The sequence below is a fragment of the Anomaloglossus baeobatrachus genome, chromosome 2, assembly GCF_048569485.1.
Source record: "Anomaloglossus baeobatrachus isolate aAnoBae1 chromosome 2, aAnoBae1.hap1, whole genome shotgun sequence".
NCBI lineage: Eukaryota > Metazoa > Chordata > Amphibia > Anura > Aromobatidae > Anomaloglossus > Anomaloglossus baeobatrachus.
In genome coordinates, this window is record NC_134354.1 from 296,223,348 (window position 1) to 296,240,218 (window position 16,871).

At 46.5% G+C, this 16,871-nt stretch overlaps 1 protein-coding gene across 1 annotated transcript in view; it reads right to left on the reverse strand.

Annotated features, from left to right (window-relative positions):
* Positions 1-16,871, reverse strand: part of ACACA (acetyl-CoA carboxylase alpha) — a 776,656-nt gene that overhangs the window by 111,252 nt on the left and 648,533 nt on the right. The window contains exons 50-51 of the mRNA XM_075335853.1: positions 10,589-10,766; positions 10,036-10,148 (exon numbers count right to left, since the gene is read on the reverse strand). Coding sequence (XP_075191968.1) covers positions 10,036-10,148; positions 10,589-10,766 — 291 coding nt within the window. The remainder of the gene's footprint in view (positions 1-10,035; positions 10,149-10,588; positions 10,767-16,871) is intronic.

The window sequence follows — 16,871 nt, forward strand, 5'->3', positions numbered from 1 at the left end:
GCCACCCACGGGACGTGGTGATGATGGCACCACCGCTGCTGGTGACTGGTATCCCAGGAGCGATGGTAGGGAGCAGCTAGGGTGTTGTCCCCTCCGTGGGTAGGAGTTGGTGTTCCCAGGGCCCGGTGATGATGCGGGGAAGCTGGATAGCTGGGATGCAGGGGCAGCGCGGCGCGGTGCCGGATGGCACTGTTGTAGTCACTCAGACAGAAAGTCACAAAGTCTCTGGTAAACCAAACGGCCGGATGGACGGGTGCAGTGTCTTTGCTCTCCCGGACAGGTGATGGTGGCTGTCTTTCCCTGCACCTGTGTAGAATGTGTCGACTCCGATGGTTTCCCAACGGTAGTCCGCTCCCAGGCGTATTAGTACCATAGGAGCCCTTTTGCCCACAGGCGCTGGCCCTTGGATCTCTAGCCTGTGGCGGTGGCTGTATATCCTCACGGTGTGGACTGTTGCCTTCTAGCGGGACTTGGGTGTTAGGAAACCCCTGGGGTTCTGGTCACTCTCGGATTTGACCGTTGTCGGCGGCTCTAAGCCTAGTCGGGGTCCGATGGCCCTGCCTGTGTGCTTAACTTCACTCCGCTCCCCGGTTCGGTACCGGTGGGCCACCGCCCATCCCCGGTCCTACGGTTCCGCAGAGATCCGCTAACTCCTGCAGACGGCCACCACCGTCTGCCGACCTTGCTGTCAGTGCCTAGGCTCCTACCCAGGCACACGCAGACGTTTTACTCCTCTCACTTTCACCTCCAGAACTCATCTGACTCTTTTCCCGCCTCCAGGCCTGTGAACTCCTCGGTGGGTGGGGCCAACCGCCTGGCTCCGCCCCACCTGGTGTGGACATCAGACCCTGGAGGGAGGCAACAAGGGTTTTTGGTTGACTGGTGTAACTATCCAGGGGAGGGGGTGTGTATGGTGTTATGTCTGTGACTACCTGGCTAGTCCAGGGTGTCACAGAGACATTGGAGGGTGGCCATCACTAATGTAGTGGACCAGTCATTGCTCACTAGTTAAGGAACCCGAGGGGGAGGAGCTTGTCACAGGGAGTAAGGTAACACACACACACACACACACAGCCATTCAGTTAGTTGTCAGGAAGTGACGGACAGGATAACAAGTGAGACGTGGAGGACATGGTCGCTGAGGAGAGAGCTACGATAGCTCCCTCAGGACCGGGCGCACAGAGAACAGGGTGCGGAGCCCTAGGCTGGTGGGCACTGCACGTCCTGCCAGCAGAATCCACCGGGCAGAGGATTTCAAGTTTTCTGGCCCACACCAAATGCCCTGGGGCACAGCAGCATATAGAGCCAGGGGTCGTGACCAAAAGGACGGCACCAAGTACAGACTCACGCTGCCTGCTATATGGGACAGGAACGGAGCCAATCCAAAGGCTCGGGTCTCAGCGTAGCTTCAAGTCGCAGGGACTCACACAACATAGCGCAGGAAGGAAGGATTCACAGTGAAACCCACCGGTTCTGACCTCCGAACTATCCGGGATTGGCTGGAGCCCATGACAGCGGGGACCGGCCGTCCAAGGGCATTGAGATATCAGTGAGTAAAGAACTTTGACTGCAACCCCTGTGTCACTCTCTTTCTTCATCGTCTCCAACCCTACTCTCTTTTAATAGCGTGTACTACTACTCCCTACATCCTCCCTGGTGCCTGAGGCTCTGCCTGTGGAGAGCTATACTATCTGAGCTGCGTTATCCGCCCCAGAAAAGACCTCCCGCAGCGGCGGCTAATACTTGGCCGCACACCACAGGTGGCATCATGAATAATTACTACTCCATCCTCATTATCCCCCATTTATTGACACCGCCGGGGTTACGGAATCGGGCCAGGCCGCTGTGACAAATCGAATCGACATTGGCCCGGTGACGAGTAACCCTTCAGACTCTGTACAACACAAGCCAGCAGATGATCGCAGCTTCAAGTCCTCTAAAGGGACTAGTAAATACAATGAGTGAGAAAAAAAAAAAATAAAAATATGAAACCCCCAACCTCGACAAAAGTTCAAATCACCTCCCTTTTTCTCCATTTAAAATAATAAAACATACACATATTTGGTAATGTTGTATTCAGAATTGTCCTATCAAAATATAAAATAAATTAATCGGATCGGTAAACCGCATAACGAAAAAAAAATCAACATTGAAAGATTGCAATAAAATACAAAGAGGCAATCAAAACATCACATCTAACCAAAATGGTATCAATAAAAAACATCAACTAAGGGCACAAAAACAATAAGCCTTCACTTGGCCCCAGATCCGGAAAAATAAAAACGTTACGGGTCTCGGTCTTTGTTTTTATCCCAAAAACTAATTTTTTTTCTGATACTTAAATTGAAAGAAACCTATACATGTTTGGTATCTACATACTTGTACTAACCTGAAAAAATCATATTGCTAGGTCAGTTTTACCATATAGTGAAAATGGTAAATAAAAAAACCTACAAAACACAATTGTGGAATTGCACTTTTTTGTGCAGTTTCACTGCAATTGGAATTTCCTTCCCATTTTCCAGTAATATATGGGGCAGAATGAATGTGGTCATTCAAAAGTACAACTCGTCCCACAAAAAAAAAAAACCTTCCTTGTCACGTTCGCCATGTGTAGCAAGCGTGGCGAGGTGCATTCAGACCACCGTGCATCCGATGCACATCAAAAAACACACAAAAAGGGGGCCATTGCGGACACAAAAACAACGGGAGGCCCTGGAATTAGTGAAAGGGGTAGGTGGGTACCTCCTTTCCTCATTTGCAACTGTCCCTTCTCTCCTCACCAGTCCCTATAGAAAGTTGACTTGCAGAACCTTCCTCAAAGGCGGCCAGGACACAAATGACTTTGTATCTTTAGCAGGGAATGCTGTGATACACCACTATTTAAAGCTGAAAGGGCGTGACTACTTAGTAAGTGCAACTGATCACTCAGCAAGGAACTGCTTTGGAAAAAACTGGCACTTAACCACTTCAGTGACAAGAGAAATAAAACCCATTTAAATGAAGAGAGCCAGATGAGAGGCTCCAGTACAAAGGCTGTCATTGGTCTTAACATGCAGGGAGACAATCGTGACACTCATATGGCAATACTGACAGAAACATAAAAAGTTATGGCTCTTGGAAGACGGGGAGAATAAATAAAAGCGGAAACTTGCAAGGTCATGAAGGACTTAAATCAGGGGTGGGGAACCTTTTTTCTGCCGGGGGCCATTTGGAAATTTCTACCAACCTTCGGGGGCCGCACAAAATTATCAACTTGAAAATTACCCTAATATATTTGGTCAAACAATTAACTCACTGACGGCTGGAGCTTCTACTCTTTGGTGCAGCTGTAATATTAGGCGATGTTGATCTTGTTGCTTTTCCAGGTTTGAGTTGTCTGGGACTGCTGTATATACATCACAGGAGGGTATGGGGGCATGTACACCACAGGGGAGGGTTGGGAGGAATATAGAACACTGGGGAGGCTGGGGGCATAGACATCACTGGGGGGTACATACATCATTGATGGGGAGCACAGACATAGCTGGGGGGGGCATAAACATTGCTGGGGAGGGCTGGGAGGAATATACATCACTAGGGAAGCAGCAGGGCATAGACGTCACTGGGGATACATACATCACTGGGGGTATATACACATCACTGGGTTTCACAGACAAGACTGGGGGGCATAAACATTGCTGGGGTTATATACATAGCCGGGGGCAAACAGCCCTGGGGGATGCCGGGGGGACACAGACAGCCCTGGGGGCACAGAGAATGATGGGAGAGGCTGGAGACACAGACAAACCTGGGGGACGCTGGGGGCACAGATGGCACAGAGAAGGATGGGAGAGGCTGAAGGCACAGACAGACCTGGGAGAGGCTCGGGGCACAGATCACTGGGGAGACTGGGGGTGGTACAGAGATCACTGGGGAGACTGGGGGTGGTACAGAGATCACTGGGGAGACTGGGGGGGGCACAGAGATCACTGGGGAGACTGGGGGGGGGCACAGAGATCACTGGGGAGACTGGGGGGGGCACAGAGATCACTGGAGAGACTGGGGGGGGCACAGAGATCACTGGGGAGACTAAGGGGGGCACAGAGATCACTGGGGAGACTGGGGGGGGGCACAGATCACTGGGGAGACTGGGGGGGGCACAGAGATCACTGGGGAGACTAAGGGGGGCACAGAGATCACTGGGGAGACAGTACAGATCACTGGGGAGACTGGGGAGATGGCACAGATCACTGGGGAGACGGCACAGATCACTGGGGAGAAAGGAGGGGAGCAAAGCGCTGGGGAGAAAGGAGAGGAGCAGAGCGCTGGGGGCACAGGCAGACCCGGGGGAGCTTGGAGGCAGTTAGAGAACCGGGGGAGGCCTGGATCACTGAGTGCTGGAGGTGGCTGCGGGCATGGAAAGCGCTGCCGGCGCACAGAGAAGAGCAGCTGCCGCCGGGCACAAGGAGCCGCCGCCACCGGGCACAGGTATCCACCGCCGCCACCGGGTACAGGGAGCCGCCGCCGGGCACAGGTAGCCACCGCCGCCGGGTACAGGGAGCCACCGCCGCCGCCGGGCACAGGTAGCCACCGCCGCCGCCGGGTACAGGGAGCCGCCGCCGGGAACAGGGAGCCGCCACCGCCGCCGGGAACAGGGAGCCGCCACCGCCGCGAACTGGGAGCCGCCACCGGGAACAGGGAGCCGCCGGGAACTGGGAGCCGCCACCGGGAACAGGGAGCCGCCACTGCCGCCGGGAACAGACCTGGGGGATGATTGGCAGTCAATCCTCTCCTGTTTGATTTTAGCGCTCCTCACGCCGACCCCACCTACAAAGTACGTCCTCACGTAGGCAGTGCCAGCGTGGGGACGTAATCTTTCAGGTATAGGAAATGCAGCGTTCAGCATTGAACGCACTGTGTGGGGTTTTAAAGGGCCAGCAGCCAGCAAGATGCGGCTTCTGCTCCAGCACTGCAGTGCCCGGGAATCAGCTCGGGGGCCGCAGGAAAAGTCGTCGCGGGCCGCATACGGCCCGCGGGCCGGAGGTTCCCCACCCCTGACTTAAATGGTTATTCCCTTTTCTTTATAAATGCATATTGACAGATAGTGCTTGTAAATACAAGCAATTTTGCTTACTAAAGTCAATGATATGTGTCACCAAATTCCCTCAAAAACAAATATAAAATGGAAAATTTAAAGACTATTTAATTTGTTGAGAAGAATAACTTGTCCAACACCAACTGGTCACGTTCACATGCAGCATTTTTGTTATGGTTTTTTTCTGCAAATTCAAAAGGACAATTTTTGAACGTTTGTTGCCATTTTTGCAGCATTCTTTGGGTGTGGATTACATGTGTTCTATGGCTATAGTACAATGTTTAATAAGGTTAGCTTTATTCACAAAAATGCAATTTCGTTTTTTGCTGCTTTTTTTTCAATTTCTCATTCCTTTTTATGATTGAAAAAATGCTGTTGTAAAAACACTGAAAGAATTGACAGGCTGCAGATTTAAAAAAACAAAACAAAGCAAACCAAAAAACAAAAAAAAACAACCCAAAACATTGCAGTTCTCAAATTCAGTAAAAAAAAAAAAAAAGTGCATGAGATTTCTGAAATCTTAGGGCGGCTTTGCACACTACGACATCGCAGGTGCGATGCCGGTGGGGTCAAATCGAAAGTGACGCACATCCGGCGTCACTTGCGATGTCGTAGTGTGTAAATTCTAGATGATACGATTAACGAGCGCAAAAGCGTCATTATCGTATCATCGGTGCAGGCTCAGACATTTCCATAATGCCGATGCCGCGACAGGTACGATGTAGTTCCTCATTCCTGCGGCAGCACACATCGCTGTGTGTGAAGCGGCAGGAGCGAGGAACATCTCCTTACCTGCCGCCAGCGGCTATGCGGAAGGAAGGAGGTGGGCGGGATGTTTACATCCTGCTCATCTCCACCCCTCCACCGCTATTGGCCGCCTGCCATGTGACGTCGCTGTGACGCCGCACGACCCGCCCCCTTAGGAAGGAGGCGGGTCGCCGGCCAGAGCGACGGTCGCAGGGCAGGTAAGTGCATGTGAAGCTGGCGTAGCGATAATTATCGCTACGCCAGCTATCACAAGATATCGTACCTGCGACAGGGGCGGGGACTATTGCATGCGACATCGCACCATCGGCTTGCGATGTCGGAACGTGCAAAGCCCGCCTTTTAGCTCTTTCTGGTACTGTAAAGATTACAGTGCCTACAAGTAGTATTCAACCCCCTGCAGATTTAGCAGGTTTGATAAGATGCAAATAAGTTAGAGCCTGCAAACTTCAAACAAGAGCAGGATTTATTAACAGATGCATAAATCTTACAAACCAACAAGTTATGTTGCTCAGTTAAATTTTAATAAATTTTCAACATAAAAGTGTGGGTCAATTATTATTCAACCCCTAGGTTTAATATTTTGTGGAATAACCCTTGTTTGCAATTACAGCTAATAATCGTCTTTTATAAGACCTGATCAGGCCGGCACAGGTCTCTGGAGTTATCTTGGCCCACTCCTCCATGCAGATCTTCTCCAAGTTATCTAGGTTCTTTGGGTGTCTCATGTGGACATTAATCTTGAGCTCCTTCCACAAGTTTTCAATTGGGTTAAGGTCAGGAGACTGACTAGGCCACTGCAACACCTTGATTTCTTCCCTCTTGAACTAGGCCTTGGTTTTCTTGGCTGTGTGCTTTGGGTCGTTGTCTTGTTGGAAGATGAAATGACGACCCATCTTAAGATCCTTGATGGAGGAGTGGAGGTTCTTGGCCAAAATCTCCAGGTAGGCCGTGCTATCCATCTTCCCATGGATGCGGACCAGATGGCCAGGCCCCTTGGCTGAGAAACAGCCCCACAGCATGATGCTGCCACCACCATGCTTGACTGTAGGGATGGTATTCTTGGGGTCGTATGCAGTGCCATCCAGTCTCCAAACGTCACGTGTGTGGTTGGCACCAAATATCTCGATCTTGGTCTCATCAGACCAGAGCACCTTGAACCAGTCTGTCTCAGAGTCCTCCAAGTGATCATGAGCAAACTGTAGACGAGCCTTGACATGACGCTTTGAAAGTAAAGGTACCTTACGGGCTCGTCTGGAACGGAGACCATTGCGGTGGAGTACGTTACTTATGGTATTGACTGAAACCAATGTCCCCACTGCCATGAGATCTTCCCGGAGCTCCTTCCTTGTTGTCCTTGGGTTAGCCTTGACTCTTCGGACAAGCCTGGCCTCGGCACGGGTGGAAACTTTCAAAGGCTGTCCAGGCCGTGGAAGGCTAACAGTAGTTCCATAAGCCTTCCACTTCCGGATGATGCTCCCAACAGTGGAGACAGGTAGGCCCAACTCCTTGGAAAGGGTTTTGTACCCCTTGCCAGCCTTGTGACCCTCCACGATCTTGTTTCTGATGGCCTTGGAATGCTCCTTTGTCTTTCCCATGTTGACCAAGTATGAGTGCTGTTCACAAGTTTGGGGAGGGTCTTAATTAGTCAGAAAAGGCTGGAAAAAGAGATAATTAATCCAAACATGTGAAGCTCATTGTTCTTTGTGCCTGAAATACTTCTTAATACTTTAGGGGAACCAAATAGAATTCTGGTGGTTTGAGGGGTTGAATAATAAATGACCCTCTGAATAAACTTTTCACAATTTAAAAAAAAAAAAAAAGAAATAACATTCTTTTTTGCTGCAGTGCATTTCACACTTCCAGGCTGATCTACAGTCCAAATGTCACAATGCCAAGTTAATTCCGAATGTGTAAACCTGCTAAATCTGCAGGGGGTTGACTACTACTTGTAGGCACTGTAGCTTTTAATTTCCATAAAAAAGAAGATCAGCAAAAAAATAAAAAAGTAGAAATCCACTGCAAAGTTGCTTCTGTGTTGATCTAATTGTGGCCACTGATTTAGTCATATTTCAAGGTAACGTCATCTGTGCAGCATTTTAATTAAAGATGGACATGGGGCCAGAAATCTGTTTGCAAATAAGTAGTAGGAGATCTGAAAGATGAGTGTGTATTGTATGCCACTGTACCACAAATCCAGCCAGTTCATTATTTATTAACAACAATAATAATAATAATAATAAAAAAAAATATATATGTAACAATGAACGTACACAAATATCTGCTCAGAATATAAACATACAGTATTTACAGATAAAAGGCAGGTGTAAACACGATCTAACCATTTATGTTTGCTATCCAGTTACTTTAGAAGAGCTGTAAACTCCATTAGGATACAAACTGCCTTTTGCTCCCAGTTCTACTGCAAACATAAAATTGGGATAAACTAAATAAATTCAGACATGAAAAAGTATATGAAAAATACTAAATCTCCCACTGACTTTCATAAAGATAATCTCCTAGGGTAATAGAGTCTGAGGGGTTAAAGAAGGCAGTGAACCCCTGGTTAATGATAGAAATTCAGCAGGCAGCATATGATAAATGGAGCTCTCCCCATTTCTGCTGAAGTCAGCATGAACCGTGACCCCACGGCTTGTTTGTGGCAAATGGAGTGCGTGAAATATCAAGGGGCAGTGATCCAGAAGAAGACCAACTTTGACAAATTTTAAATTGGCCAGAAAGAAAAATCTGAAAAAATGCATTACCCTGTATTCTACAATCTTTCCTCCATTCAACTGTACTGAATAAGTAGCCGAACAATATGAGAAAACAAATGAGTTGGTAAGCAATTTTGGATAGCTTACAGAAGATGATTATATATGGCACAAGGCTCGCTTAATTCTCTCTAGTCGTTCATAAACATATGCCTTCATGAAAATGGTTCTAATATTCTAATGTCTTGAAAGCTCATTTTATAATGAAGACATAGAACCAGACAGTGAACCTCAAGAGCAATAGACTGGTGGACAAAAAAATAGTGTGAGAAATTAGGAAGGATAAAAAAGGTTTGTGAAAAACCCCCACACTGGAATAATATATTCACAGCCAAATATGAAGACATCGGGAATCGTAAATATCAACTCCTAGATTTCTGCACATGCATGTCCTATACTCCGATTTATAGAGCAGCATTTCCACCTACAATCAGTATGTAGCCTTCTGCATATAGATCTCTATATATAGGTTTCCATGCTAAACACATGACAAAAAAAAACATTTTAATCAAAGTATTTTTTTATGTTATGTTAATGAAGTGGTTGTGCCATGTAAAAGAAGAAGGTAATCCACCATCATATAAGGTTAGAAATATTAAGGTGCTAAACTGTATAAAGTTAAAAAAAGAACAGAGCAACAGTTTACGGTCATGTGAAATATGGGACACTTGGTGGCAAGTCAATTACTGTGGATACACCATAAATGTACATGGTGGGAATACCCCTTAGAATGTAGTCTACTGTGACTTCTAAGACAAGGACTCTAGGACTCTAAAGGACGCTTTACATGCAACGACATTGCGAACAAGATGTCGTTGGGGTCACGGAATTCGTGACGCACATCCAGCCTTGTTAGCGACGTCGTTGCGTGTGAAACGCACGAACGACCGTTAACGATCAAAATTACTTACCTGATCGTTGACGCGTCATTTTATTCACAATTATCGTTGCTGTTGCAAGACACAGGTTGTTCATCGTTCCTGCAGCAGCACACTTCGCTATGTGTGACACCGCAGGAATGAGGAACATCACCGTCCCTGCGGCCGCCCGCAATGAGGAAGGAAGGAGGTGGGCGGGATGTTCCTCTCGCTCATCTCTGCCCCTCCGCTTAGTGACGTGCTGTGAAAGGAGGCGGTTCGCCGGCCACAGCGACGTCGCTAGGCAGGTAAGTCCATGTGACCGTTCTTAGCGATGTTGTGCGCCACGGTCAGTGATTTGCCCTCGCTAGCGATGTCGCTGTGTGTAAAGTGGCCTTAAGACAATGGGAGGCAATAGATGGGACATATGCAAATAAAATTATCTGAGCCTTGAAGTTCAGCAGGACTTGCCTATAGCTCATTTTAGGCATGGCCTACAACTGGCATGAAAAACCTTTGTGACACCACAATGATGGATTGTGACTTTAATGTGAGCACTCACCTAATCTCTCTGCCAGGTGAATGTAAACTGGATCTACTCTTCTCATCGTCTTTACCAAATCCTTTCTCCTGAATTTTATTTCAACTGTACCTTCAGGTTCCAAAACACCCCCTCTGCAGGGAAAAAAAAACATTACATGAAGCGACCTAGATGTATCTAGCATACATTCTTACGTAAGGTAACATAAATCTCATACAATGTGGCCAAATGATCTCTGGATAACATCATTGTCATGTCTGTATAGCAGAACAAGACTCAGGGTGAAATTGTTTGCTTAAGATGACAAATTATTCTGAGCGTGCCCTAGAAGGAAGGCTTACAATGTACAGGATGATATCCTTGTTTATAAAGAAGAAAGTTCCTTGTTGCCAGAAGCAAATTATGTTCATGAAAGTCTAAAATAACAATAGTTTGTTATTGTTGTCATACAACACAGCTATATACCCATAGCAAGCACTGCAATGTCTATTCTTGGCATGGCAGCCAGAGGTAGAAAGCAGTTAAGCTACTTCTGTAAGAATAAAAACCACAGTGTCAAATTCTAAGGCATTACCTGCTCTCTTTATCAGCATACATTTCCATGTGCCTCGGGTTAATTGTGGGATCAATCACTACCCATGACCCTCCTCTCAGTTCAGCTTGAGGTGGTATGTACACCAGCACAGGCTGTTGGTATTCACGTAAGCCATCCACAATGTATGCTCCAAACTTCAGTACTTGGTCATACATATCTGTGGATAAAAAAAAGCATTGGGTATTATTTCTGTCTTATAGGAAAAAGTACATAACAGAATTTTAGCCACAACTAGCTTTCTGCAGTTTGGAGACACGAGAGCCAGTGGGGTTGCTTTAGCCTGCTGGCCTGGCTGTCTTGAGAAAGACGACATATACTGGGGCCTATCCCAATGAGTGCCTGTACTCCTTCCCTATGGGTAAAACAGTACTCGGACAACACCGGGTGAGGTTACCACACTCTGGTAACACTTTATTGCGTTTGCAACAGACAAAAACATAAAGTACATTCCCTACATGGATACGACATGATGCAAGTATCAGAGTCTCATCCATCCACTAGCTCATCAGGGATTAGAATCTATGTGATTTCAGAGCATCCAGTGCCACTATCCCAGCCAGCAGCACCGCACCTTTGGAAGGCACCCACTCAGAGGAGATAGCAGCAAGCTTAGAAAGCCGAAAAAGCAGTTTGTGGCCAAGTGCCCATATAGTCCAACTTGGGTTCTTTGAACGAATTTGTGGACTCAGTGTTGGGTGGTGGAGTAGCTGTAATCAATAATACCGGTGACAGGAGCAGTGATAGGAGCAGGCGCCTTTTTATATCCCTCAGCTTCCATTTCAGGGCATTGTGTACCACAAGAAAGGGGAAAGATAGTCATAGCTGTTTCCTCATTCTTTGCTAGTTCAATTGTCCTCCAGATGATGCAGACTATGACACTGTAGGGGACTGATGGAATCCGTAATCAGCAGGCATTACACAAATTAGCATACAAAAAGGGGGTGCCAGTCTCAAACGAAACAATAGCTAATGTCCCCAGACTTAATGAACAAAGAAATAGTACTTCTGTCATAATTAAAAATAATTCACCCCAGCACAAGTGGCCAGATTGATGCTGAGTTGTCACATGCAGTACAACTGTTTGCTGTTTGCTAAATGTACCATAGAATCAATAGAAAGAACCATTTAAGTGGCCATGTGCTTTATAGGGTAGTCTTCATACTACACTGTGTGCAGAATTATTAGGCAATTTGTATTTTTATTAATTAACTAGCTGTAGTACCAGGGGGTTGCCTGGGATAGTAATTCTCTCTGTCTGTCTCTCAGTCTCTGTCTCTCTGTCTGTCTCGCTCCCCGTCTCTGTCTCGCTCCCCGTCTCTGTGTCGCTCCCCGTCTCTGTCTCTCTCCCCGTCTCTGTCTCGCTCCCCGTCTCTGTCTCGCTCCCCGTCTCTGTCTCGCTCCCCGTCTCTGTCTCATTCACAGTCTCTTTCCCTGTTTGCCTGTCGCTTTCCCTGTCTGTTTGTGTCTGTCTGCCTTTGTCTGTGTCTTTGACTGTCTCTCTTTCTCTGTCTCTTTCCCTGTTTGTCTGTCTCTTTCTGTCTGTCTCTATCCGTCTCCCCACCGACATCTTATTACCTCACACATAAGCTTATTATACTAACAGTTTATTTTGTATCTATAGCAACCAATTACAGCTCCTATTATTAACCTAATAGCTCACAGCTACATTGACTTTAATGGAGGCAGGTTTTTTGGATAGCAACTGTAAAGCACGGGGTTAAATCTTCCTGTCAAAACATAGTCTATGGCGTTCCCTGAGTCACATGGGGTATCTGTGCAAAATTTTGTGATTGTAAATGCAACGGTGCGAATTTCTTTAGCGGATACACACAAACAAACACACACACACCTTTATATATTAGATTTCATTATTGCATAACTAAACTACAGCGCTGTCTGTCCAAAAGGTTAATAGTCCTGAACCTTGAATTCTTAGCCCCTTCACTAGAGATGAGCGAACCGGTCCCGGTTCGGCTCGAGGCCGGTTCGCCGAACGGGGGTCCCGTTCGAGTTCGGTTTGTCGAACGTTCGACGAACCGAACTAGAACCAATAGGCTATAATGGGAGGCAATCACAAACACATAAAAATGCATTATAAATGTACACAAACAGTTAATAAACATTGCCATAACACTTACCGGTCCTCGCGATCCCTTCTGCACTCTGTCTCCTGCCGCTATTCCATCCGATGATCGCTGAATCCTCCCGGTGACCTGCACTGCCAGCAGAGAAGCAGGACCTATCGTGACGTCAAAATAGCCATGTGACCAGTCACGTGGCTATTATCTCATTGGCTACAGACTGGTCACATGACTATGACACGTCATGTAGGACCTGCGAGTGCATCTCTCCGGTACACGGTGCACATATGTGTATCGCCGTGTACCGGCGACATGCTCTAGCACACGGTCGACTCCCCGTTCCGTTAGGGACCGGCTGACACAGCCGGTCATTAACGGAGATCACCGTTGCCATAGCAACGCAGTTAGCGGTGACGTCACCGCTAACCGTGGCTCCGGGAGCACCGTTGCTATGGTAACGCGTCTGTCAGCGTTACCGCTGTTACCGCTAGCAGCCAGCAGTGATCACTCACGGAGTGAAGGCTGCACGCTGCTTCCCGATTGTAGTGAGCATTGTAGTTAGGATGGAGGTTCCCCAGCCCCAAGTGATGCCCCTCACTACAATCGTCACTACTACTACACTAGAAAGAAAGAAGACAGAAGAGCAGGATCGTGGAGGGCTGACAGGGGGTAATAAAGATGGAGTCTCTAATGTGTCTGTGTATTTATTTCTATTAAAGTATTTTTTCTCCGTGTGGTGTCTTTTTTTAACCCTTTATTGGAGATTCTTAATGGCCGGGTCAAACGTGCCTGACATTAAGAATCTCTGGCTTAATACTGGCTGGTAAAACAAAGCCAGTATTAACTCATGATTACCCAACAAGCCACCCGGCTCCAGGGCTGTTGGAAGAGTTGGATACAGCGCCAGATGATGGCGCTTCTATGAGAGCGCCATTTTCTGGGACGGCTGCGGACTGAAATCCGCAGCAGAGGCGCCCACAAACCTCGGGCTAACCTGTGCTGCGGATTCCAATCCCCAGCTGCCTAGTTGTACCCGGCTGGACACAAAAATAGGGCGAAGCCCACGTCATTTGTTTTTTAATTATTTCATGAAATAAGTGAAATAATTAAAAAAAACGGGCTTCCCTATATTTTTGGTTCCCAGCCGGGTACAAATAGGCAACTGGGGGTTGGAGGCAGCCCGTGGCTGCCAGCTGTACCTGGCTAGCATACAAAAATATGGCGAAGCCCACGTCATTTTTTTGGTGGGCAAAAAACTTCTGCATGCAGTCCTGGATGGAGTATGCTGAGCCTTGTAGTTCTGCAGCTGCTGTCTGCTCTTCTCCATACAGACAGACAGCAGCTGCAGAACTACAAGGCTCAGCATACTCCATCCAGGACTGTATGCAGAAGTTTTTTGCCCCCTGAAAAAATTATGTGGCTTCGCCATATTTTTGTATGCTAGCCAGGTACAGCAGGCAGGTACGGCTGCCCCCAACCCCCAGTTGCCTATTTGTACCCGGCTGGGAACCAAAAATAAAGGGAAGCCCTTTTTTTATTATTTCATGAATTTCATGAAATAATTAGAAAACAAATGACGTAGGCTTTGCCCCATTTTTGTGTCCAGCCAGGTACAACTAGGCAGCTGGGATTGGAATCCGCACCACCGGTTGGCCTGAGCTTTCTGGGCCCCACTGCTGCGAATTGCAGTCTGCAGCCACCTCAGAAAATGGCATTTTCATAGAAGCGCCATCTTCTGGCGCTGTATCCAACTCTTCCAGCACCTGCCTGCTATACCTGGCTAGCATACAAAAATATGGCGAAGCTCACGTCCTTTTTTTGTAGCTTTTTGGCAAAAAAAAAAAAAAATGCTTCCCTGGATTTTCCATTGCCAGTGAAGGTAACACCAAGCAGTGGGGGTTAGCAGCCAGTAGCTGCTTGGATTACCCTTAGCTAGCAATACAAAAAATGCAGTGGGAGCTAACATATATTTTTTTTAATTATTTATTTAAATAACTAAAAATAAAATGGGCTTCCCTGTATTTTGATTGCTGGACATCACAGTGCTGTAAAAATAAATCTTTAAAAAAATGACGTAGCGCTCCGCGGTATTTTTGATTCTCAGCGCAGATAAAGCAGACAGCTATGGGTTGCCACCCCCATCTGCCTGTCGTTACCTTGGTTGGCAATCAAAATACAGGGAAGCCCATTAATTTTTTCTATTTAAAAAATAGTTAAAAAAAAAAAATTACGTTGGGTCCCCCCATTTTTGATAGCCAGCTAGGGTAAAGCAGACGGCTGTAGCCTGAAAACCACAGCTGGCAGCTTTACCGTGGTTGGGGATCCAATGTGGAGGTCCCCTCAGGCTCTTTTTTATAATTATTTTATAAATATTAATAATTACACAATAAAAGTAGGGGACCCCCCAAATTGGATCACCAGCCAAGGTAAAGCGGACAGCTGTGGTCTGGTATTCTCAGGGTGGGAAGGTCCATAGTTATTGGGCCTTCACAGCCTAAAAATAGCAGGCCGCAGGCACCCCAGACGTGGCGCATCCACTAGATGCGCCAATCCTGGCGCTTCACCCCAGCTCATCCCGTGCCCTGGTGCAGTGGCAAACGGGGTAATAAATCGGGTTGATACTAGCTGTAAAGTCACCTGAGATCAAGCCCAGCAGTTTGTGATGTCATGGCGTCTATTAGATACCCAACATCATAAACTGTCAGTACTAACAAAAACAAAAAATCGACAAAAGAAATTTATTTGAAAAAACAGTCCCCAAAACATTTCCTCTTTCACCAATTTATTGTAAGAAAAAAAATAAAGGGGTCCCACGACGACTCTGGACCGTCTAGAATATGGGGGGGAGACACTCAGGGAACGTATCCCCCATTTTCTAGGAGTGCGGACCCTTTATGTGAGGAGTGTGGGTGCAATGAATCTGCACTCACTCTCCCCGGGTCCACAGCAGCAGAGTCCATGTCGTAATGGTTGCTACCAAAGCTGCAATGCCCTGCTCATGAGGTAAGGGCATGCCTAATCAGGAGAACTACTGTAGAGGAAGCTCTGCTCACTGGTATATAGGTGCTCAGAGGTAATAATAGATAAAATTAGTGAGTAACCTCGGCACTCTATATCTCCCAGACTAAGTCAGTAAGTCACAACGGATAGTAATGCAAAATCACTCTTTATTGGTCCGTATTAAGAAAATTTTTTTTTCATAAGCATATATGTTTTTGTCCAAAACAAGTTACAAATGACGTTTCGGCCTGAGCCTTCGTCAGATTGGACTTATCTGCATGTAATCATGAAAAATGACAATAATCAGTATCACATAAGAGTGAGAGAACAATAACATAAACTCGAACAATGTAGAGGTACAATTGGGATGCAGCAAAAAAATTGCAACACAGCAAGAAATGAAACACATGATACAAATGTCATAATACAGTACAAGGACAATATAGTAATGACAAATATGGGGTCAGAGTAGGCTTAGACAGCTCTGGTATGAAAGAGATGTCAATCATAAAGTAACATGTGCAGTAGGTGTAGAGCTACACTATGCATGGCAGAGCTAATGGGTAGACCGACCATAGAAAAAGTAGAGAAAAAGTGGAGAAAAAGTGGAGAATAAGTGGAACATAAGAGGAGAAAAAGTGGAGAAAAAGTGGAGAAAAAAGTGGAGAAAAAGTGGAGAAAAAGTGGAGAAAAAGTGGAGAAAAAGTGGAGAAAAAGTGGAGAAAAAGTGGAGAAAAAGTGGAGCATAAGTGGAGAAAAAGTGGAGAAAAAGTGGAGAAAAAGTGGAGCATAAGAGGAGAAAAAGTGGAGAAAAAAGTGGAGAAAAAGTGGAGAAAAAGTGGAGCATAAGAGGAGAAAAAGTGGAGAAAAAGTGGAGAAAAAGTGGAGCATAAGAGGAGAAAAAGTGGAGAAAAAGTGGAGAAAAAGTGGAGCATAAGAGGAGAAAAAGTGGAGATTAAGAGGAGAAAAAGTGGAGAAAAAGTGGAGCATAAGAGGAGAAAAAGTGGAGAAAAAGTGGAGAAAAAGTGGAGAAAAAGTGGAGAAAAAGTGGAGCATAAGAGGAGAAAAAGTGGAGATTAAGAGGAGAAAAAGTGGAGAAAAAGTGGAGAAAGAGTGGAGAAAAAGTGGAGAAAAAGTGGAGCATAAGAGGAGAAAAAGTGGAGAAAAAAGTGGAGAAAAAG